Genomic DNA, 24,207 nt, shown 5'->3' with positions numbered 1-24,207 from the left:
CTGAATTTTCTCTTTTTTGTTGAATCTCAGGTTAGCATCTCAGCTGGTCTGGTGCTGGTTTAGTTGGTTACTCAGCATGGTCATGTTGGTTGACCTGCACACAACATATGCTTGTTATGGCAGTGTCTACCTTAACAGCTCCTACTGTCTGTCAAACATACCAGCATCCAAAACACAACACATGCTGGTTTTGCTGATGCATTCATGTTTTTCCAGCAGAGGATGAAGCTTAGCTTTATCTTGAGATAATGAGCATGTCGTCTGGTCTTTCAAATTTATATTTAGGTATATCTGTCTCAATATTCTTTACTTTTAACAGTTGTCATAACAAAAAGTTCATTTAAGAACTCATATTTGTACGGCTCATTATTTCTACCAAGCCCACTCACTTTAATCACTGGCTCATCCAATTACTGTTCAATTTGCTTTCAATATTATAATATTAAAATGTGCTCATTAAAATATTCTTAATTACATGTTTGACATCTACCAGTCAAAATTCCAGTTTAACCACTAACTGTAAACCATTTGTTAAGTATCGCTCCTGAGCCACCAACACACTCTCAAACACCCAGCCATAGTTTACCGTGTTTAAATAGGCACTAAATCCCATCACTCTGGTACAAGAAGTATAATTCCACATTAGCAGTGATACTGTCAGCATTTTGCAGGTAAAGGCGGAGAGGACTTTTATGTGGATTTAATTTGATTTGATTTGGAAACACATGAACATGACTTGTTTTAAGCATGAAATTAGCTGAGCACATGATATAGCATTCGAAAAACACAGAAAACTTGTTACCCAAATCTGAACATTCAATTATAATTGAGCTGTTAACATAAATGACAGAAATAATCAGCAAATATGTTGGACATCATGCCGTGGACTATGCTGCTGCAAATAGTTTAGGAAATGTGGCCATGCAAACATGGGTTAAAAAGGTACTATTGCTGCTGCTGCTATTGTTGTTGATGCTATTACTTTTCTTCTACACTGACACCACTATATACACTTTGTTTATTGTAGCCTGTACCTCCATCCAGTAAAAGGTTTGGCCCACTGCAGAGTTATTGTGCCCATCCAAAACAGCAGTACTCGCAACTCTACTAACTGATATTTATTTTATTCATAACAAATGCAATTAACAATCAGTTTGAGCAGCTGGATTTAATGTATGAAAAAAATATATTAATATTGTTTATAAATAATAACATTAATTCTAACCACAAATACAAATGATTACGACATATTTATTTCATCCTTGTGAGACGTAATTCTCCTGACACAAAGATTGAATCAACACTTTGGAGTTCAGAGGTCTTTTATTTTGAAAAATATCCAGGCGGAAATGGGGAATTAGCATCGTTACCTGATTTAAAATCGGCAGCTTCACCTTTTAAGGTTTTTATTCTTAATGTAAGCTGTTCAACTGTTTATATCCTTGTATCCTTATCTGCATTAAATTTAGGTTTCAGGGGAAGGTCATTAAATAAAACCCCCCCTGCTGCAGAATTATGGCGAGTATTTTAGGCTTTCAGACTCAGATCGCCTCTGTTATGGAGGTTTTCGCGAACGCTGCTGTAGCGGAGATCTGTAAACTGGTGGAGATGAACTACAGTCAGTTACAGATAGAGATATTAAAAAGCCAGAAGGAGAATAATATACTCAAACGAAAGCTAAAGATGATCGAAATCCGGGAGGCGTTTTATAAAAGAGCCCATAAAATGAAAGGTCCTGACGGTAAAGTATCAGGTAAGAAAATAATTATGACACGGAAGAGCTTTGTTATTTTTATTATTAAAAAATCTGTAGTAGTTGTAAAATATTCCTGTGTTTCTGTCGTTTAGTAACGTGTAATATTTGTAGTATAATAAACTATAGGGTAGTAAACTATCGTAATTGTCTGTATAATATTCCTGTAGTGCTCTTTTAGTAATCTGCAGGGTAAATTGGTAAAATGCCCCACCTTAGTTTCTCGTATGAGCAAATGTGGGGCTAAATCCAATCTCGACACCTTTACTGAATGGCTGTCCAATTAATCCGGAAATAACATCCTGATGACCACATTCCTGACATTCCTGGAATGTATTGGCACAAATTTTTGGGGATCAGCTGATCTATTTTTTCATCATTGGATAATAATTATCAGTGCATTCATACCAACTTGTACGATAAAAATGAATACTACACAGGTTACACGGAGAATAATACATTAGGTTTTGACAGGAAAAAAGATGGAAAAGTGAAATTGTAAACTTAGCTTTGTACTGCCCCTAGACATGGCAAAAAGCACTTTTTCCCCTTAACATACCACTCCAGAAATACTGTCTGTAGTTAGATTTTTTATCATAAAGGCACAAAGTTGTTCACTGGAGTTTTGGGGTTTTACACACCAGTTCTGCTTTGTCATGGTGCTCTAATCATCTGTATATACTGATTAAATATTTAATGCTATTGCTTTGTTTAAATTGTTATTGTTCTTATTGTGTTTAAAATGACAATAAGAAGTAGAAGAAGAAAAAGAGGACCATTAAATTAATTTACATTATATCACTGTACAATTAAGCTAGTCACAATAACATATTTAATTAAAGAACAAAATTGACATTTCAGATGTTTCTATTTTGCTGTCTGTTGTCTTTTGTTACTTTGTCATTTTAAGCAGCATCATTAAGACATGAACTTCTAAAGTCCTCAGTTTTGTTTTAAAAATATAATAATTTTAGTGCTGTACTTTGAATAACAACACACTTTTTTAAACATGCAAAGACTAGATATCATTTGATGTAAATAATGCATTCAGTATTTCTTATTTCATATTTACAGTTCTTATAAATATGACAAATTGAGGTTCCCAATTAGCAAGCCCCAGTAGGGGGCATCCAGCCCCAGTAGGGGGGCAAGGCACCTTTTTCATTTTTGGGCTATAAATAAAAAGCGGTCTGCTTTTCCATTTTATTTCCCTTGTGTGTAGGTTTATACATCATTATCCTGTACATGCTAAACTCATGCAGATATATGGTTTAACAGTAGATGAACACTGAGCCTCATTCTCCAACCACTCTTAAGAAGAAATTTCTTCTTAAAACCCACTTATGCAGTTTTCAGACATTCATTTACCAGTGTTTTCTTACTTGGGATTTGTTCTTAGGTAAGAACAGAATCTGCACACACTCAGGAGCACAAAGGTGCAAACAAATCTGTGGTTTAAGAACACGCCATGAATCTGATAAAGACTTTTTCTTAGGACCTTTCTCCAGAACAAATTTAGAAAAAAAGTTTAGCAAGAAATTGGTGAATGAGGCCCACTGTTCTTAAAGGGGGCATTTTCCCCCTTTTCACCTAATACTTGTATACTATCCTATAATAATCTTTTTCTTAGTAATTAAGTTGTTTTTTCCATAGCCAATTTACTGTACTTCGTTATCTTTTTCTTATTATTAAATTGGCTTGATGGAAACATATAGTCTACCCTATTGTTTTGTGCTCAAATTTACACTCTTACTCCACCTACAGCTTTCAGAACTTTCTAGAACTGCAGAATTTTGTAGAATAATAGAGCCTGTACTCAAATAGTGGGATTGTGTTTTTGAATCATTCAGGTGTATGGTTTCATAGCAACAGCCTTGCACCACTTGGGACACTATAGCCACTGCTTAGCAACACCTTAGCAACCATCTGGGATACCATAGCAGTGGTCAGGCAACACCTTAGTAACGACCTGGGATGCTACAGCAACGGTATGGTTTACCAGGTCATTACTAAGGTGTTGCTAGACTACCTTAGCAACTACGTTGAATACCATTGCAACTGCTTAGCAGCACCTTAGCAACCACTTGATGTACTATAGCAATGGCCAAGCAGCACCTTAGCAACCACTTGGTGTACTACAGCAATGGCCAGGCAACACCTTAGCGAGCACTTTAGATACCATAGCAACAACCGTGCCATTACTATGGTATCCCAGGTGATTGCTGAAGTATTGCCAGGCCATTGCTATGGTATCCCAGAAGGCTGCCCTAGGATACCATAACAATGGCTTTGTCAAGCCAACTTAAAGTTTGTTCACAAACTTTCTCTTCTAGTTGTGTATAATAATCTGTAATATTTTCTTCTCTGTATAATATTCCCAGAGTGCTGTGTTCTAGTCCTGTATGTTAAATCTGTAGTATTCTGTTGTAAACTAAAGTAAGTGCCTGTAAAAGTCTATAATATTTTATCCTCTATAATATTCCAATAAATGTTTATAAAACTTGTGTAGTATCCTGTAGTAAACTGTAGTACCTCAAGTAATCTGAATTTACTCTAAAATTCTTTAAGGAATCCTGTAGAAATTCCTGAAGCAGTATGGTATTTTTCATAAAGCAGGGTCTCTCTGTCTCAGCCAGATTACTTAAACCAGAAGTGAAGCCTAGGAGAAGAAGGATTTAAGTGTTGGACGATCTACACTTTTGGCTTAAGTTATCTAGCTCACTGAGAAATCTTGCTTTGTGAAATATAATGAAATACTTTTCCAGTCAGGTATAAAAATGTACAACCCCATTTCTAAAGACGTTGGGACACTGTACAGAATGTAAATAACAATAGAATGCAATGATTTGCAAATCATGTAAACCATATTGTTAAAGGAAAATACTATAAAGACAACATATCAAATGTTGAAACTGAGAAATTTTATTGTTTGCTGAAAAATATGGGACGGGGGCATGTTTACCACTGTGTTTCATCACCTCGTCTTATAACAACACTGTAAGCATTTGGGAATTGAGGAGACCAACTGCTGTAGTTTTGAAAGTGAAATGTTTTCTCATTCTTGTTTGATATAGGATTTCAGCTGCTCAACAATTCGGGACCTTATTTGTTGTATTTTTCATTTCATAATGCACAAAATGTTATCAGTGGGTGACAGATCTGGACTGCAGGCAGGTCAGTTTAGCACCCAGACTCTTTTAATATGGAGCAGTGATGTTGTAATACATGTAGAATGTGGTTTGGTATTGTCTTGCTGAAATAAACAAGGCCTTCCCTGAAAAAGACGTCATCTGGATGGCAGCATATGTTGCCAAAACATGTATATATCGTTCAGCATTAATGGTGCCTTCACAGATGTGCACGTCATTCATGCCATGTGCACTAATGCAGCCCTATACCATCATGAATACTGACTTATGAACTGGGCACTGATAACAAGCTGAGTGATCTTTAGCCCGGAGGACACAGCGTCCATGATTTCCAAAACAAATTTCTAATTTTTATTTGTCAGATCACAGGACACTTCCACTTCCCCTCAGTCCATTTTAAATGAGAAGGTGGCAGCGTTTCTGAATCCTATTTAAATATGGTTTCTTCTTTGTATTTTAGAGCTTTAACTTGCATTTGTGGATGCAGCACCGAACTGTGTTCACAGTGGTTTTCAGAAGTGTTCCTGAGCCCATGCAGTGATTTTCTCTACAGAATCATGTTTTAATGCAGTCCCGCATGAGGGCCCAAAGATCATGACCAGCAAATACTGGTTTCTGGCCTTGTCCCTTGCATACAGAGATTTCTCCAGATTCTCTGAATCCTTTAATGCTATTATGTAGCGTAGTGTTTTACATTCAGAAATGTTATTCTCAAATTGTTGCACTGTTTGACTATGCAGTCTTTCACAGAGTGATGAACCCCTCCTCATCTTTACATCTGAAAGACTCATCCTTTCTGGCATGTTTTTTTTATGGTTGTATAAAGTGATATAGTTTAATTAGGTTCACTGATTATTAATCTGCTTAATCACATTTTTTCCTAGGTACAGTTGTCTGCCTTGTTTTGAAAAAGTTAATGAAAATAGTTTAAAAATATAAGTATTAGAAATATATAGTTTTATTATTAGTCACAATTGCTCCTGTGTGCAAAACAGTATTAAATAAAACCCAATTACACAAGAGCTTAAAAAAGAAAAATAATTGAATTGATATAGAGTTACCCAATGTTTAAAAAAATGAAGCAGTACACCGACATAATGATGGACATGCTGCATATAGTCTTTATGGAGTCACTGCATTTGAGCTTGTCCAAAACTTCAGACAAATTCAAGCTATGTGAAAGTAAACGATTAATATTGAGGATTATCAACAGCAAATATGAGCCTCTGCGTTACTGTGACCTTTTACATGCTTGCATCTCCTGTAAATATGATATGAATGTAGAAGTGCAATCTTATTAAAATATTAAAAACAGAACTTTTAAAGATAATTAATTTATAGTTATACTTCAGTAAAAACTGAATTCTTTTAAAGCTTTAGAAAGCCTTACAAACTCAAAAACAATTGTGACCTTTAACTGTGTATTTATTAAGTTGTTGTGTGTTTGTGTATGTCTGTGCAGGGCGAATGGTCCGCGTAAAGATTAGACCTTTGGATAACCGGCACACCAGTGAAGGTGTAGAGACTCCCAGTGCACCAGAGGGTTTAGTTCCACCTTCTACTCAGGAGGTGTGTTATACCTACTGAGCCCCCACCAGGTCATAGATATAGAAAGCTTTCTGTGTTTTATTTTGAATTACTGCTAGTCTAATTGCTTGAAACAAAGTGCATTATATCTGATTTCACCATCAGCATCAATGTATTTAGTTTTATGTAATTTTTAGTGAAGGAATCCAGGTGTGCTAAGATTGGCATTTTCTTAAACATACATTAATACAGTGAATTAATCCACTTTGAATCACTAGATTTCAGGAAAACAATTGCTCATCTTAACACTTTCAGGAAAAATGTAACTGTTTGGGATGATGAAATCATATCGGTATTGGCAGATATGTTAAACAAATATTGCTTTTGAAAACATGTTTAGATTTGACCAATGTTTGAAGATGTGTGTGTATATATATATACACTCCAGAAGAGCAAAATGTTTAGGGGCCGCTGGGCTGCTTCATTTTATTCATTTTTACTGCTTTTGGTGCTCTGTAAAATAAACATATTTTATTTGTAATGCTGATCTAATTTTATGTAGCGCTTATGCTACAATTCTCTATAATACAGTTATGTTTCTCAGTCAGTAATCCAAGCGAATATAGCCCTAATTTCTACATTTTATAAATGCAGTGACATAAACAGATATGTACACGAAAATTATTGAATATCAGCATCAGCCCACAGTTCCCATATTGGTGGATCCCTTGTAGTTGTGCCCAATAGATGGTGTGAATATCGTGTCATTGATTCTTCTGATTCTTGTGTATATCATGTACCTAAAATCAGTTTGTGCCTTTCAGCAGTCTTTAACAGAGAGTTTGGAGGATGCAGAGCCTGATGTTCTCATCATTAAGGAAGAGAGAGTAGACAACACAAGAAGGAAAGAATCTGAGCTGGAACAGAGCCTTGGAGATGAACGTAGGTTTTCTTTTTTTTTCTCTACTGTTTGAATGAGATGTTATTTGTCATACATACATTTGTCATGTATACACCCGTGGTGATTCCTATAAGAGACACACGAGAAGCACGTCTTTCTTCATCATAACATGACCAAAATTTCATCATAACATGGCGCTGAAATGGTTAACAAGGCATCTGTATTGCTTGCAACTCATAAGACGATTTAGAATTTTTAGCCTTTCAAAGCATGAAATATCTACTCTATCACTGCACTCTGTTTGCACTGTTTATTTAACGTGAGCTGCGTCTGAGAGACAGTTAAGTCTGCATGAATGTATTTGTGGAAGCAAGTAGAAGTACAGTACATAGAACCCTACTGAAGCCCTGCTACAGTGTGAATTAATGGCAGATCAAATGTGCGCTGTTTTAGTGAAGCAAAGATCAACGCTTATTGGACAGCAGGAAAAAAATGTCATTTTGGGTCCCACCCAGATGCCAGGTTTCACAGGGAATCTATAAAGCTGTCTGGAGTGCTTTTTGCATGTGAAAATTGGACTTAACAGATGTACTTTTGTCCCATCTGGAAGTTTGACTTCTGTATTTCATGATTAGTAGAGCTCTCAAACGGGCGGGATGTTGTAACAAACTGTTAATACAGATACTGTAATGTGCCTGACTGACATTGTCTAAAACTAAAAATAATCTATCATTTAATACATGTGCAGTGATGCAGGGGAGTTCTTCAAAAACTTGCAGGTTTTTGTGTTTTTTTTTTTGTTTGTTTGTTTGTTTTTTCAATCTGGAAAACGTTGTAAATAAATTTTAAATATAAAGTTTGGAGTTTGGACATTTTCTTTTATATGTAAGTTAACTGTTAACAGTAAAGCATTTAGTAACTTTGTTAGTGTGTAATTTAGCAGCTGTAGCTGCTTTTTGAAGCACCAGATAGAAACTGCTAATGTCAACCTCATTTCAGCCAGAAAATAGATTGTCATGCAAACGTTTGGAATCAATGTTTTCAATATAATAAAACTCATTTGGTTGCAGATCAATGCAGAAAATTTCAGAAAATAATTCTAAATAGGTAATTACACAAATGTTTTTGTGTGTAATAGTTTATTATTGTTCCCTAAACATACTTGAAATATTAAGTTAAATATCTATGAATTAAACCTGTCTTTTATAAGTTATTATTGAATATAACATAATTTTGACTTAATATGGCTTCCAAACTTTTGAGCAGTAGTTTTTACACATTAATTTTTTTTTTTTTGGCATTAGATTATGACCACCTCTGGTTCCCCTGTGTTAGAAAGCATCAGCTGCGACTGATGTACACCTTTTCTGCAAGAATACACCATCTTTGTAAATATTTGCACAGCAAAGTCAACTTAGTTGTTGTTTTGTGAGTTCTGTGAATTGAAGATAAACATGAATAGTGCAACATTACAGAATGCACATTTTAATTTCTAGTATTTTAGGCCTATGTGTTTTCTCATTTTGGACTGAAAGCACTTTCTGTGTCTAAACACTCCCCTCTTCATTTTAGGTAAGCATAGTTATTGAGACATTTGTCTGATCTCAGGTTTAAACTGGTTGTAACTGAGCGCACTTCTGTGAAGGTGCAATTAGTTAAGTAATTAATAAAAAGCAGTTCCTAAACATTAAGATTAAAGATGACATATTGGTATTAATGGGTATGGATATAGGTGAAAGATGAAAATCAGCAGAAAATGCTGAATAGAATATTAGAGGGTAAAAAAGAATGAATTCAATGTTGTAACAAATTTATCTTTAAATCGCACACACTCGCACTGTGATTTCATGTTGTTAGCTGAATATTTCTACCTGTGAGATACTAGAGTGAGAGTGTTTGACTAGTTTGATCGTGAAAGCATAGTTTTAGATGCTAATCTTAAGTGTTGTGTAAAAATATCTCATTTTAAAGCTTAATAGTTTTCAAAGAAGAAATATTGGAAAGGATAGTGTAGGCTGATTAATTAAGTTTTTTATATTGTTGTTGGATAAGAATCCAGAGAATTCTCCTAGTATTAACTGATGACACTGTGTATTTATAGCAGTGCTTAACAGTAATGTTTGTGCTGGAGTGAATGCTTGAGGTTAATGTTGTCTGCTTTCTTAGTAATCATGTTTTTTTGTTTTTTTTTTCTAAATAAAGAAAAAAAACAGTACAGGGGTTCTGAGGACAGAGAGAACTTCCTGCCGCAGAACACCATCCAGATGTGTCAACAAGAGGTCAGTGGATGTTTTAGGCCACATTTGACACTAGACAACACATCAGTTGACGATTGACTGTTCTCATACACACAGTCTGCAGTTTGTGTATGTAATGTTGCATGTCTTTATGCTACTGTACACACTCAGATCTTCCACACCCAGATTTTCCCCTTAGGCGTCAATAAGAGGCACTGAAACCAGGTTTATTTATGCCTACTAACTCCAAAGGATTTGGAGTCTGTCAGTTTCCCCAGCTCTCAGCTATCTGAATAATAATACACTAATTTTTCTCATTGAGTGAAAAAGTCCAAGTCCACCTGAGCTTGCTGGTTGTGTTTTGTTGTTCGTTGTGCTTCGTCTGCTGATAGCTTGAAAATTGTTTGGTCCCATCTAACAAATATTTTCAGTTGGCTTGCATTGCTTGTTTGATGGAAAGGAACTAACCACTGTTCCCTCTCAGTGAGAGCTCATTAAACTCCTGATTGGTTGTAGTGTCTTTGAGATCCTAATCACAGCATTATAACCAAATGTAACACTTTTGAACCAGTGCCTGGTCTGAGCTGTAAATTCTGTATGGACACTTTTTCTTATCTCTGTCTTGTAACATTTCAGTGTGATGGTGAAGGACGTGATTTTCTCAAGGAAGAAAATCTGGAGCAACATGGTGCAGAAGATGGCAGAGACCTGCAGAGAATCAATGGTAATTTCCTATATTTCTCTGTATACTGTATATATATTTATCTAGCTACCTATCATGGCTGCATTTTGAATACATCTTTTGCTAAATTTGGCCTGTTATTTCGATTCTTTTTTTAATGAAGTGCCACCCCTTTGTATAACACTGTAAACTACAGACATTCCTGAAAAAAATGAGTGATTGCACAGCTTAAGCAGTTCCCCAGTACTGCAGTATTGCTAGTATTGTTCATGCACCCAGGGTGTTACTAAGTGGTTGCTGTAGCGTTTTGTGTTTGTTGCTAGGGTGTGGCTAGGCAGTTGCTATGTTATCCCAAGTAGTTGCTAAGGTTTTGCTTGGTGGTTGCTGTGGTATCTTAGGTGGCTGCTAGGGTGTTGTTATGTGATTGCTGTGGTACACAAGGTGGTTACTAGGGTGCTGTTAGATGGTTGCTAACTCCCTGTTATATAGCTTGTCCACCCATGACTGTATAGTCAAACACAACAACAACAAATTAAATTAAATTTCCAGATGACACCGCTGTGATTGGACTCATAAGCCATAATGGTGAGTCTGCCTACAGGAGGTGTTTGGTGTCATAGCAATAATCTAGCCCTGAATGTCACCAAAACCGATGAGCTTGTAGACTTAAGGAAATGCAGAAAGATCATACTAGGCCTGGGTGATAGGACGACGTAATCGGATATTGTCGATGATAAGTAACCTGATGGCGATGTGTAAAAGGCAATAATCGCTGTTTTGGTAAAGAACTGAGAGAGAATTAGAGAGGACCAATTAACCATTAAACAACTTGAAAAAAATAAGTTGGTAAACTGGGGTTCACGTTTAAGAAGTGTGCAGGCTCGTGGACCAGTAGTCAGTTTCTGAGAGAGAAGGAGAAAAAGAGTCACGCAGAGAGTGAGAGCTTTTTTTAAAAAAAAAACTGCCTGTGTTATTTCTCTCTGCTACGCACTGTAATGCTAGCTTCACTGCATGGATTCCCCTTAATTTAATTTATGTGAATGGAATTGAAAGTGAATGCCAGTGTGCTTTTGAGCTTCAGCTTGCTTCAAAGTGACTCGCTGCAGTAAAAAAAAAAAAGAGCTAAAATGACTGGATGTTAGCGTGGAGCATCTAAGTGAACTGTAACCTGGAGAGAAAGTTCCTCCAATCTTCATTCACGACTGGTGTTCTCAGAAAGAGGTAATGAATAAGATTAAATATAACATACAAGTAAGGTATTATTCACTTTTACTCTTAAAACTTTGGGTAATAATGGGGCCTTTAAAAGCTCCGGTAGAGTAAACTCCCCACTTCCTCTGCTGTGTGTAATTTGCGAGTAAAATATGCAGTATTTTCTGTACAGATTCAGTAATCGCGATTTAATTATTTATAGATATTGCCTAGATCATACTCCCCTTCAGCCTCAATGGCTTGCATGTTAAAATTTTTAAAAGTTCCAGATTCCTGGTTGTGCTGCTCTCAGACGCACTCTGTTGGTCCCTGAGCACCAGCAGCGTCCTCAGAAAAGGCTTTTCTTCCTGAGGAGAAGAGCTTCTGGGTGAACACATCTGTTATGGTCAACCAGCTGCACCATAGAGTGTTCTGACTGGTTGCATCACAGTAACATGACTGCCCTGGATCTCAGAATTCCTAGTAGATAATTGCTAAGATGTTACTGTCTAGTTGCTATGGTATTTTTGGTTGTTACTAGGCTGTTGCTGTGTGGTTGATATGGTGCTCAAGGTGGTTGCTAGGCTGTTGTTAGGTGGTTCCTGTGGTATCTCTGGTGGTTGCTAGCATATTGCCAAGTGGTTGCTAGGGTGATGTTAGGTGTTTGCTATGGTATCTCTGACAGTTACTAGGATGCGGCTACATGGTTGCTATGGAATCCCTTATGGTTGCTAGGGTGTTGCTAGGTGGTTGCTGTTGTATCCCAGGTTGTTGCTAGAGTGTTATGGTTGCTATAAGATTTCAGTTCGTTCCTAAGGTGCTGCTAGGTGGTTGCCGTGGAATCTTTTTCAATATGCAATCACCAGTGTTATAAATCGGATAACAATAGTGTTACGCATTGCAAAGCAAAAGGAAGGTGTTGCTGTATGGTTGCTTTGGTGTAAAATGGTTGATATCCTATGTCTGGTAGAAGTTTCTTAGTGGCTTACTATGGTATTCCAGGATTGCTAGGGGGTTGCTTTGGTGTTCCATGAAGTTACTTAGGGTATTGTTAGGTGGTTGCTATGGTTGTCTAGGTGGTTGCTATAGTATATGAAGTGATTTGAGGTCCACTGTTGCTAAGTGGTTATCATGACATATGTCATGGTTGCTAAGGGGTCACCAGGTGGCTGCAGTATTGGGCTGGTTGCAAGGGTATTGCTTGGTCGTTACTATGATATCCCAGGTATAATTTTTGCCGTTATATTAGAATTCCACAAATGAGTGCAGATGCATGGCTGTGTCATGGATGTTTCAGTCACATTTCAAAAAAAGTAGTCCACTTTGTTTTCAAGGCAGTGCACATAAAGGAACGGCTATTTGTGGTTACACTTAGCCTAACATGAAAACAAAATAAATTGTCACTCTTCTGTTTCCTCTGAGAGGCTGCTTAACTCAGTCAGCTGCATCAAACAATGCTATGGTCTGGGCTTTGTGCACGTGTCTGACAGTCAGAGGGATGAGTGTATGGAATTCACATATGAGACAAATGAGTTGAGAAGATGGACAAAGCTGAAATTGGCTTGGTGATTTCTGTGGTAAGGTGTTGCTGTGTGGTTGTTGTGACATTGTCAGTGATTGCTATGGTAGTGTTAAGTGGGTACTACAGTATCTGTCATCTTTTAACCATTCTGCCTTTCATTCCTATTGGAAAAGTCAGACTTTGAATGGTTGCTATGTGTAAACCATATGTCTGATGAAAAAGCTCTTAAAAACACCACATCTCATGATCAAGGAAAATAAAAAAAAGAATTTCCTAAAGAAAACACAGAGTGATTTGCATAAGCTGCACATTCCCAGGTGTTGCTATATGATTGCTGTGGGATTGGAGGTGGTTACTAGGGTGTTGTTAGGTGGTTGTTATAGTATTGCAGGTGAGTGCTAAGAAGTTGATAAGCAGTTCATATATTATCCCAGGTGGTTGCTATGGTGTTGCTGACTTAATGGTATCTCTGGGGTGTTAGAAATTCGGCAAGAAGAGTCAGGAGACTGGAGCTTCGCCGTTGACTGGAGTTTATTTCCACATACAGAGTATGGGTACAGCATGGTCGATCAACAGTCAATCAGCAGGATCAGGAGTCTAGTCTTATTCACGTGCATGCAGACAATCATGCACGGGCACAGCTTGGTCATCAGTGTGTCACCAGTCTGGTCTGGTCACCAGTCTAGTCTAGTCCAGTCTGCAGTCCAGTCTGCTGAATACATGGTCTGACATAGTTTAAGTAGAGATACTGGGGGTCGGGGGAGGAAGCACAGAGGGAGGGTAAGTAGGTGACAATCAAAAGGTTAGGGAAGAAGGGGAAGGGGGTCTGGGGTCAGGGGAGACCCCAGGGATAAGGTGAGGTTGTTCTCATCTCAGGGGGAACAATACAGATAAAACACGACTGTAAGACAATACAGCTGACACAACAAAAAGACAACATAGGTGAGAGCATAGAAGAAAGCAAATGTGAAAAGACCTATACTTTCTCTCAATTCCCCTTTGATTCTCCCTAATGGAGAGTCATAAAACTGTATTATTACTACAAGTACAAACATACATACAATAAGGAGTCGAAGGCAGAAACAAACAAAGTGGCTATAACTGTACAGAATAGGACAATATCTCTATAACATTATGCCAAAAAGTGTCCAAAGTGTTAATGCAGCCAATGGTTAGAGCTGTTTAATGCAACTACTTTGTAATGGAAATATTCTTGAAGAATATTGGAGATGTCTGTAGGATCTTGAAACTGGAACAGTTTGCTTCAACATCATTATATTGCATTGCAAGTTGAATTCCACGACAGTAGTTGCTTGGGCAGATCCTGGAAGTCCACTTTCAACAGCAGGCACTCAGTTCTTTGTAGCTTAGGTGTGCAGTGTCAAGACGTTTGTGCCATGCTGGGCAGGAACACTGGCTTCAGTTTATCTGTAACACACAAAAATAAATATTTGCGCAGTAAACTGTTCATCAATGTTGGGAAGTTATTCATTCAGAATTAGGTTATGTGCTGTCCCCACTATTTGTCCCTCAGAGGGGGCTGGTATAGTTCCACACAGTGTGTTGAAATCTTCACCTACAGGAGTGGCCCCCAATGGCCTAAAAGCCATGGTTCTTTCCTGAGGCTCTGTGCTTCATCCACCCCCTCTCCAGCTGTCCCTGTATTCATTTCTGGGGTGTAGACACAACCTTGCAATGGGAAACATGTATCTGTGTTTTCTTCACATTTAATGATTGCATCAGCTATCAGCAGAGCTTCTCATCTAGATTGTAAAGACATGACTCATTGGCCTGAAACTATCATACAGATACCTTCAGCACTGACTTAATAGCACTTTTTGGAAAAAAAATTTTGCTCTAATTTTGCTTCTCAAAATTAGAATTCCACCATGAAAAACTAATTAACATTTTTATACCCCTGTGTGACCCAAAGGATATGTTTGTGTCACGAGGCAAAGAAAGCAATGCTTCAAATGCAAGTTTTCTCCCCTTTGGTTGAAACACCATCTGGAGCAACTTTTGCATCTGGATTCAGCCATGTCCAGTTCCCAGTCTGGACTGTAGCTGAGTTACCAGCAGATCGTATAGTGGTTTTTAAAATGGTAGCATAAGGATTGATTCAAGGCCTACTGTAGTTACATAGACCTAAAAAAACAAGGCCCAAAGTTGTTGTGGGCAACAAAATTTTATTAATGTGAGGGCTTCTATCAGGCAAAATTTAACCGTTTAGTAGTCAATTTCCCTAATTACTGTACCAGCACAACAATTCAACTATTTTGCCCTGATATCCACTGCTTACAAACAAAAAATCAAAAAGTGCTTTTACATCTGGCTTAAATATTAACAAAAAGATAGATCAACACCCAGATAAGCTGAAGCATCAGAATAATTAGTTAAAAGCAGGAGCAGACGAAACTATGACTCAAAGATAACTGCTCCTTTGAAATTCCCTGAAAAAGGTTTCCTGCTGGGCCTCCCTGTGAAAGTCCCAAAGGGAATTTCTCAAAGGGATTTCTTGCTGGGGTCCCGTTCACCCTCGCACCTTTTTTGTGTATTCCTGCCTGCTTTTTACGACAGTCTCTGGCCTGATGACCAAACTTATGGCAGTAGTGACATTCAGATAACTTGTCCTTCTTGTTGGAAGTAAAGTTCTGCCTGGAACTTGGGTTAGAGCTACTATCTGTGAGGACATGTATAGATGCTGGCACATGGCCTGGCTCTAGATCCAGATCCAATCTGTCAAGTTCAATTTTAAGGTCACCCCATTTAACTTTACGCCAATTTGGAAGAGCTGTCACTAGGGCTTGTTTAAGATCTGATTTTAGTGACTCAACAAGTTGTCTAAAATGAGGACCATCAGTTGTAGAATCAATGTTATCACTACTGTATTTATCAATACCAGAGTGACGCAGGAAGACTCTTTCAAAACGGTCACAGAAATCTGCAGCTGACTCTCCTTTTTTCTGTCTGCATTTGGTTATTTGCCCCCAATCAGTAGTTTTGTGACATTTACAGCTGATCCAGTCATTGAAAGCTTTCCAACACCTTTCCATGTCAACGTCCCGGCTTTTGTCACCCAATGCATCCAATACCTTATTAGCAAGCTGTCTACTATCTGTTATGTTAAGTACTTGGCTTTCTATGGCAACAGCATCATTGGGGTGCAATAAGTAGAGGTTCCTTTTCTTTTGCATGCGATCTATGAAGTCAAGCCCCATTTCCCTAGGAGGTTTAAATTCCTTGGACAGCTTGTCTAAGGTGGCTGCATCTAAAGGAACATGACCAACTTCTACTCTGGTTCCCCTAACGTCACCTCTCTTATTATGGACCTCAGAATATCTACTAGTGATTGGTCTCATCTGAACTGCCTTATCACTAGTAGGTTCAGAATCCTCATCAGAGGAGGAGGTTTCTGATTCATCAGAGTGGATCGCATCCAATTCTGGATACAGCCTAACCAACAGTGGAGGATCTTCATCCTCTGTATAGCATGGCTGACCCAGAGGAGGGCCTACAGGTAGAGGTTGGCATTGACACTTTGACTTGGATTTACAATTGGCCTGTTGCTGTTCAACCTTGGTCAGTGATTGCTTAGGCTTTTTACATGTTCTCTCATGGCAGCATTTTATGCTTTTTACATTCGCTGGTTTGCTCTAGGATCTTTCCCTCAGCTTCCTCTAGCTTACCCTCCATGTATCTAAGCTTATACTTCCAGTACTGCTTTATTACAAAAAGACATTCCTTAACGGAATCATGCTTGATACCATAACCCAAAGCTGTTTTACATTCCTCAAGTCCATTCTCTATCAGCAGAAAAACTTTCGGATAAAAAGTACTGAGCTGTCTTTTGCTCGTGAATGTGTTTCCCTATTATGTCATCAAATGCAAATTCAGTCCATTCAGGCATTTCAGTCCCACCCTTAACTAATGTGCTGTTTTTATAGTTAAGAGGTTTTCAAGAATCTTTACCATATTTCTGAGTGTTTTGGCCTTTAGAAGTCATGGTGAAGGAACACAGCCAACCTTCTCGAACAACAAACAAACAAAGCAACTAAACAAAAAAGAAAGACTTCCCTCACTGCCTGAGAGGATAAGTTACAAGTTACAGTGACAACAAAAAACAGAGACAAAAAGGAAAAATGCTAGGCTTTTACCAGTGACAATGAATAAACTTCCCTCAGGACAGAGGGGATAACAGCCACAAAAAACACACTAGGGTTATTTTTACCAGTGACAACAAGTAAACTTCCCTCAGAACAGAGGGGATAACAGCCACAAAAAACACTAGGGTTATTTTTTATCAGTGACAACAAGTAAACTTCCCTCAGAACAGATGGGAAAACAGCCACAAAAAACACTAGGGTTATTTTTACCAGTGACAACAAGTAAACTTCCTCAGGACAGAGGGGATAACAGCCACAAAAAAACACTAGGGTTGTTTTTACCACTGACAACAAGTAAACTTCCTCAGGACAGAGGGGATAACAGCCACAAAAAACACTAGGGTTATTTTTACCAGTGACAACAAGTAAACTTCCTCAGGACAGAGGGGATAACAGCCACAAAAAAACACTAGGGTTATTTTTACCAGTGACAACAAGTAAACTTCCTCAGGACAGAGGGGATAACAGCCACAAAAAACACTAGGGTTATTTTACCACTGACAACAAGTAAACTTCCTCAGGACAGAGGGGATAACAGCCACAAAAAAACACTAGGGTTATTTTTACCACTGACAACAAGTAAACTTCCTCAGGACAGAGGGGATAACAGCCACAAAAAAACACTAGGGTTATTTTTACCACTGACAACAAGTAAACTTCCCTCAGGACAGAGGGGATAACAGCCACAAATAAACACTAGGGTTATTTTTACCAGTGACAACAAGTAAACTTCCCTCAGGACAGAGGGGATAACAGCCACAAAAAACACTAGGGTTATTTTTACCAGTGACAACAAGTAAACTTCCTCAGGACAGAGGGGATAACAGCCACAAAAAACACTAGGGTTATTTTACCACTGACAACAAGTAAACTTCCTCAGGACAGAGGGGATAACAGCCACAAAAAAACACTAGGGTTATTTTTACCACTGACAACAAGTAAACTTCCCTCAGAACAGAGGGGATAACAGCCACAAATAAACACTAGGGTTATTTTTACCACTGACAACAAGTAAACTTCCCTCAGGACAGAGGGGATAACAGCCACAAAAAACACTAGGGTTATTTTTACCAATGACAAGTAAACTTCCCTTGTTTCAGAGAGGCTAACCTTTACTGACTCATCTATCTTATGAAGCCAGAATTTCTCTTCAGTTCGAAAATGACGTTTTTACTCACCAAGTAGGTTTCAGTAAGCCATCCGCGGCACGGCACCAAGTTGTTAGAAATTCCAGACCAATGTGAAAAGACCTATACTTTCTCTCAGGGGGTTGTTATGGTATCACATGTTCTTGCTAGGGGTTTGCTGTGGTATCCAGGTGACTGCTAGGGTGTGAATGAGCTAGCAGACAAAATCAGACCGATAAATAGTAATAATGAGCGAAACGGTGTGAAAACTCACATCTACATACTTGTCATACATACACAACTCACAAAGCTAAGAGCCCAGAGATTTTCTCTGGTGAGACACACAGCCTGTCTAGGCATGTGTATACCTGCAATTAATATGATTTATTTTAGAGCTGTGAAATAAAAAGTACTAGTTTAAAGATCATAGTTCATTTGTATTTTACCAAAAATCCTCTGCCATGCATCATAATATACAGTCAACTCTAGAATTATTGCCACACCTCAAGAAACTAGGCAAAAACAATCATAAAATAAAACAATACATATAATGATTCAAATGTTTTTTTAAATGGAAGAAATTGCTTATTATTTATCTAACATAAATCATTCCTACCCTTAAAGAATATTTTTAATTAAAACTAAATAATTGCTCCTAATCTCCAGGAACTCCACAACCTTTTCCTATTTCCATAGGATATAAATATGAGCTGAAACACATACATTACTATGAGAAAAAACGAAGAGCTGTCAATTCATGTGAGACAGAAGGTTGTGGATTTGCTCAGATTACACTGTAAAAAATATTTCATCAGATTAACCTAAAAAAATTACTTAATGTAGTAACAAGCAATTGAACTAGTTTAATTCAACTCAAAAAATCACACTGATTGAAAGAACTGTTCATTCAAGTATTTATTTTATGTTGTAGAAAACTAGTTCATTTTCTTGTTACCACATGAAGATTGTTTTTTAGGTTAATCTGACAAGCCATTTTTACAGTGTAGCAAATGGTTCTAAAAATGTTGTAGTTAGTTGAAATTACCATTAAGCATAATAATAAAAAAAGTATGAAAAGCATGGAAAAAAATTGCCAGGAAAATATCACATGTGCATACTACCTCCACATATAGTGAGGAGGATTGTAAGAGAGGCAAAATAAATCCAAGGATCACAGTTTCTGAACTGCAGTTTAGTTGAATCTTGGGGTTTTCAAATTTCAAAATCCACTGTCAGGTGCCACCTCCATGACCAGAAGGTTTTTGGAAGAATTCTATGAAAGAAGCCTCTTGAGAGGCAAGCCACGAAATGCAACAGCTGAACTTTGTAAAATGTCATTGGTACTACAAATGGAATCGTGTGCCATGGTCAGGTGACACAAAAACTTTCCAGTTGTGCAACACCATCATCACGGTTCGAAAAAAGGAGACTGCAGACAATGAAAACATTTGATAAATGGTGATGAATCATGGATGCTTTGGGGCTGTTTTGCTGCTAATTGTCCAGGGACTCTTGTGAAAATCAATGGTATAATAAATTCCCCTAAATACCAGGAGATTTTAGCTCAGTCTTTCTGCCCATCCACAGGCGAAGACCCAAGAATATCAAGAAAGTTAAAAAATAATAAAAAATATTTTAAATGGAAGTGTTCTCTGACCTCATTAAGCATTACAGAAAGCTTTACCAAGTATTATTAAAATGTTATTAAAAGGTGTGTTACTAAAGAAAACTTTTTTCCAAAACACAGTGTAAAATAAAAATACAAAAATATGCAGTTTACTCATTTGTTTATGCCCAAAACATCATTAATTGCGTGTGTGGTTTATTTAATATATTGATTTTAGCTGATTTTCGTGAAGAGTGACAAAATTTCTACAGTTGACTAAAGTTGTTACATACTGAGCGCAATGTGACGACTCAAAATATTTAGATGTGACTTTTTGCATCAAATCTGTACACACTGGATGTGATGCGATTTTTGGAGTTAAGAGTTGGACTTTTGGAATTTCAGCAAATTGTACAGGTATGAACATGTATGAAAGGTTTTTTGGGTTCTCATGAAACGGGAAAACTGTGACATTGTACAGGATGCTTTCCACTTTGGAAAAGCAAAAAGAAAACGGAGAGTTTCTGCACCTTATTTCAGGAGCAAAACTTTATGAACTCTTTCACTCACAGCTTAGAGCTTTGTACCTCAGTTTGAGCTGAGTTTGGAGATGCAGTACCACATAAGACGAAGCACTAAGCAACCAGGCAGAATGACTTCTAGTGCAAATGAAATCTCATTTGTTTCTCACAGAACATACCAGTAGTGACATTGGGTACTTAAATCACATGAACAAATCACAGCTCAGTGTGTAAAGGCCTTAAGAGTTTGGAAACACTCCACTGAATAGAGGTTAATCAGCAGACACAACAGTGGGATGCAGGCTACGCTTGCTGCTAATAATGGCAGAAAGACCATAAAATTATAGCAATGAAATGTATTTTATTTTGGCAAATGGACCGCAGAATGTATTCTTGGCAAAGCTTCTGACCCTTTATTGGTTAAATTCAAATTGACAATCCAGTCAATTAGAAGGCAGGGCAGATTAAGTATGGTTTACTTGTTTAGATTGTTAGATTGTGGGAGATATAGATATAGATGTTAAGTGTCTATATGCAACAAAGCAGGAAGAATACGTTTACATCAATAATATATAGATGGATACAATGATAGGCTAGTGAAAATTAAAAAAACGCTTTTTTGGTTCTAAAAGAGGCAAATGTAAAAGTAATAGAGCTCCTTTATCCCTGCCAACAAAGAGCACCCATGTATATAAATTGGTGTACTTTAAATGTTGCTGTGTAGAACCAACTGAACCAAGATGTAATGGCACAAAAACCCAAACTCTGTTGTGGACTTTAGGAAACAAACTAGTTGTGAAAACAGTCTTAAAGTGCCACTGGTTGTGATGCATGCTTCTAAAACAAATTGCCTTTGTTGATCAGGTAATCCTCCTAAGGAGAGATGTTCTGACGCAGAACCTGAAGCTGACCTGCAGTCTTCTACTAATGCTTCATGGGACAGCAGCAGGTTTGACACAGCCAGCCACAGCCTCTCCTATCCGGGACGAGACTGCAGCGTAGGGACCTCCATGAACGAGTACTACATACATCCAGGCACAGGAGAGACTCTCTGTCACTTTGAAACACAGATGAATTTAAACAATTCATCTCTTCCTGATGTGGATGGCCATTTAGCTCACAGTGAAGAGACTGGGGCTGATAGAATGGTTTCTCAAACTGAGATGCCTTCATTCAAACCAGGATTTACCCTGCAGATGATGAAAGAGAGGTTTGGGTGTAAGTACTGTGGAAAACCCTTCCCTAACACCAGTGCACTCATTTTACACCAGAGAGTTCACACTGGGGAGAAGCCCTATTACTGTACACTCTGCGGTAAAAGATTTAGTCAATCGTCAAGTCTGAAGAAACATCACAGCATTCACCTGGGGGAGAAGCCTTTCAGGTGCGTCCACTGTGGCAAACAGTTCTCAGACCAGAGCAACCTGAGGAAGCATGTGAATGTTCACACGGGTGAGAAACCATATGGCTGCAGCCAGTGTGGAAAAACCTTCAACCAGTCGTCCAACCTCAAAACACACATGAAGATCCACACACGTGAGAAACCTTTCGGATGCGAAAGATGTGGACAGATATTTGCCTACAAGAATAGCTTAGTGAAACATCAGCAGAAGAACTGTATGGTTCAGCAAAGTCAGGTTGGACAGTTCTACACTCCAGATCATTAGCAGAACAGGTTCTCCACTAACTCTCTCTGAATGGATGTAAGTTGTACTACACAGGTCAGATTTAAGATTTAAACACCTTCACTCAAGGGCTGGGAGACTGTGAAGTACTACATGTTTAGAATTTTACACCCCATCCGAGCCAAACACTTAAAGGGGAACTCCACCTATTTTTTCCATTTGTGTATAGTTCATTGGTTGAGCTGTAAACAAATTCATTCAGAGTGGTTTGATGTGAAATAGTTCTTTGTAGAGAAACTTACTGACTTGGATTGCTTAACAGTGGTGGTGATGGGAACCAGGGGTCATAATGTCTTCAACACAAATATAGCCATTTTATTTACTCTCTAAAAGTACCAGTGAACCAACATGTATCTTCTGAGTTTTTATGTGTAATGTTCATAATGGTAAAATAGTGGTAAACCTCAAAAAGGGTTTCCTTTGGGGACTATTTTGACCCATTTTAGGCCAAAACCCTATCCCAAACTATAACAATGTCATAGGCATCTGGCAGCATGTTGATAACCATTTCATGTAATATCTTTCTGTTAAGTAGTTTTTGGCAATAAAATCTTCAGATGTCTAGAAATTGTGCAAAAATGAAATTTATAAATAGTTAGTCCTTTTATTCCAAACCAATGCCTCTTTGTAAAACGTTCATGTGATCAGATTTGAAATTCCATGGATTTCATCTTACATTAAAAGTGACACACAAATCGGGAGTTATTAAACCTGGAAATTAAGTAAAAATGTTTATACATATGCAAACTGAAAACTTTTTTGTGCTCATTCACTTTTATGCTAGTGCACAATCAGTTTTTTGTTGATGGAGGATTTTTAGTCATGCTTGTGCGACATTAGCGCGATGGGATGGAAAATCAAATGTGTACATGATTTTCCATTTACCTCAAATCAGTCGATCAGCCAAGACATATTTGGTGCCCATATTTTTTTTAGAACTGAAGCTGCTAGGCTAATGGTGCTAACAAACACTGAAAGTCAGTAGTCATCCTAAACATTTACATAAATACTGAAGTTTTATGTATTTGCTTCAAGTCATGTCGATAAGCCAAATAAAGTCTTAAAAATTATGTTTTAAAATGGCATGGAAGCTGTTCTGCCTTCAAACTCTGGTAGGCTGGAGTGTAGGGGTGTGTTGTAAAATGTCACTATGCAGGTACACTATATGTTCAAAAGGTTGTGGATACCCCTTCTGGAGTGGCGTTTATGATCTACAACTAATCATCCAACATCAATACCTAATCTGCTGCTGAATGCAATCAAATCCTCACAGCAATGTTCCAATATTTAGTGTGAAGCCTTTCCCGAAGAGTAGAGACAGTTACTGCAGCAGAGAATATTCTTAATATTCTTGATTTTGGAAGAAACAATGGATGAGCAGGTGTCTGCAAACTTTTGGCGATTTAGTGTATGTAGTGTTAGTAGCACCTACGACTTGCTTGCTTTAAGAGAGTTAAAAGTTGCATATCAAATAAAAATAAACCTGTGAAAATGAGGTGTTGTGTTCCATTTGGCAAAAGCAGAAAAAAATAAATCTGTGGATTGTCTGATACTTTACCACTGATTTCCTACTGATGTAGACACTAACATCCAAACTGTGGCTTTTGGAAATAAACCACAAACTAGCAAAAGAGACATTCAGGAAAGTTTTGTGCAGAATCTCTGTATGTGGTGGCCTGACCATTACAAGGAAGGTCTCCAGTGGGATATTCTATAATCTACAGCTATGCCAAGTAATTTTTTTATGGTTGAAACCTTGAAGAATTAAATCTGAGGTAAGCATTATTGACTTTTTCTCCATCTTTGTTGTGCTTACATACGGTTGAGGCTTATTTATGCAGAAAATGCTTGCTTAGCTTCTCTATGTTTGTACACTTGTTTTAACTTCTCTACCCTGTGTGTGTGTTGTGAATTCCCTTAGCCCCACATTTGGCCGTCTTACATCAAATGATGCTAAAATTGTGATTCAAGTTGTCTTAAATGGCTGCCCCTTCTTTTAGCCACACATTTTTTTTAATTTATATAGTTCATAGTGTGTCATTCTGTATTCTAAACCACAACTACTTGCGTGACCTGAATTGAGACCTGGAAGCAGTTTGAGGGGGGTTGCCAGAAGTTTTGGGTATGTATTTACGGATGCAGT

General features: G+C 37.8%; 2 protein-coding genes across 4 annotated transcripts in view; one reads left to right on the top strand and one right to left on the bottom strand.

Moving 5' to 3' along the window:
• The first annotated feature begins 1,343 nt into the window (after positions 1–1,343).
• si:dkey-56e3.3 (zinc finger protein 483) lies at positions 1,344–23,144 on the top strand. 3 transcript variants are annotated; one of them, XM_036574764.1, is made up of 6 exons: positions 1,344–1,417; positions 6,365–6,471; positions 7,254–7,371; positions 9,533–9,609; positions 10,204–10,291; positions 21,244–23,144. In XM_036574764.1, exons 2-6 carry the CDS (start codon positions 6,370–6,372, stop codon positions 22,044–22,046), a joined length of 1,188 nt encoding a protein of 395 aa, XP_036430657.1. In that variant the 5' UTR covers positions 1,344–1,417; positions 6,365–6,369; the 3' UTR covers positions 22,047–23,144. The 3 variants fall into 3 exon arrangements, with proteins under 3 accessions (XP_036430657.1, XP_036430656.1, XP_036430655.1); XM_036574763.1 differs by having other exon boundaries at positions 1,350–1,753; positions 7,257–7,371; XM_036574762.1 differs by having other exon boundaries at positions 1,350–1,753.
• cacul1 (CDK2 associated cullin domain 1) overlaps positions 14,084–24,207 on the bottom strand; it is a 32,796-nt gene continuing 22,672 nt past the window's right edge. The window contains exon 7 of the mRNA XM_036574768.1: positions 14,084–14,390. Coding sequence (XP_036430661.1) covers positions 14,344–14,390 — 47 coding nt within the window. The 3' untranslated portion in view covers positions 14,084–14,343. The remainder of the gene's footprint in view (positions 14,391–24,207) is intronic.

The sequence above is a fragment of the Colossoma macropomum genome, unplaced genomic scaffold (genome assembly GCF_904425465.1).
Source record: "Colossoma macropomum unplaced genomic scaffold, Colossoma_macropomum, whole genome shotgun sequence".
Classification (NCBI taxonomy): domain Eukaryota; kingdom Metazoa; phylum Chordata; class Actinopteri; order Characiformes; family Serrasalmidae; genus Colossoma; species Colossoma macropomum.
Note: the sequence above shows the minus strand (reverse complement) of the source record. Positions and strands in the feature narration are given on the sequence as shown.

What these genes read in the sequence shown, in the direction of transcription:
- si:dkey-56e3.3 (XM_036574762.1), top strand. Translation starts at nt 1,516, where the DNA reads ATGGCGAGTATTTTAGGCTTTCAGACTCAGATCGCCTCTGTTATGGAG. An exon ending in TCCTGACGGTAAAGTATCAG is followed by an intron (nt 1,754 to 6,364) that starts GTAAGAAAATAA and finishes ATGTCTGTGCAG; the next exon opens with GGCGAATGGTCCGCGTAAAG. An exon ending in TCCAGATGTGTCAACAAGAG is followed by an intron (nt 9,610 to 10,203) that starts GTCAGTGGATGT and finishes GTAACATTTCAG; the next exon opens with TGTGATGGTGAAGGACGTGA.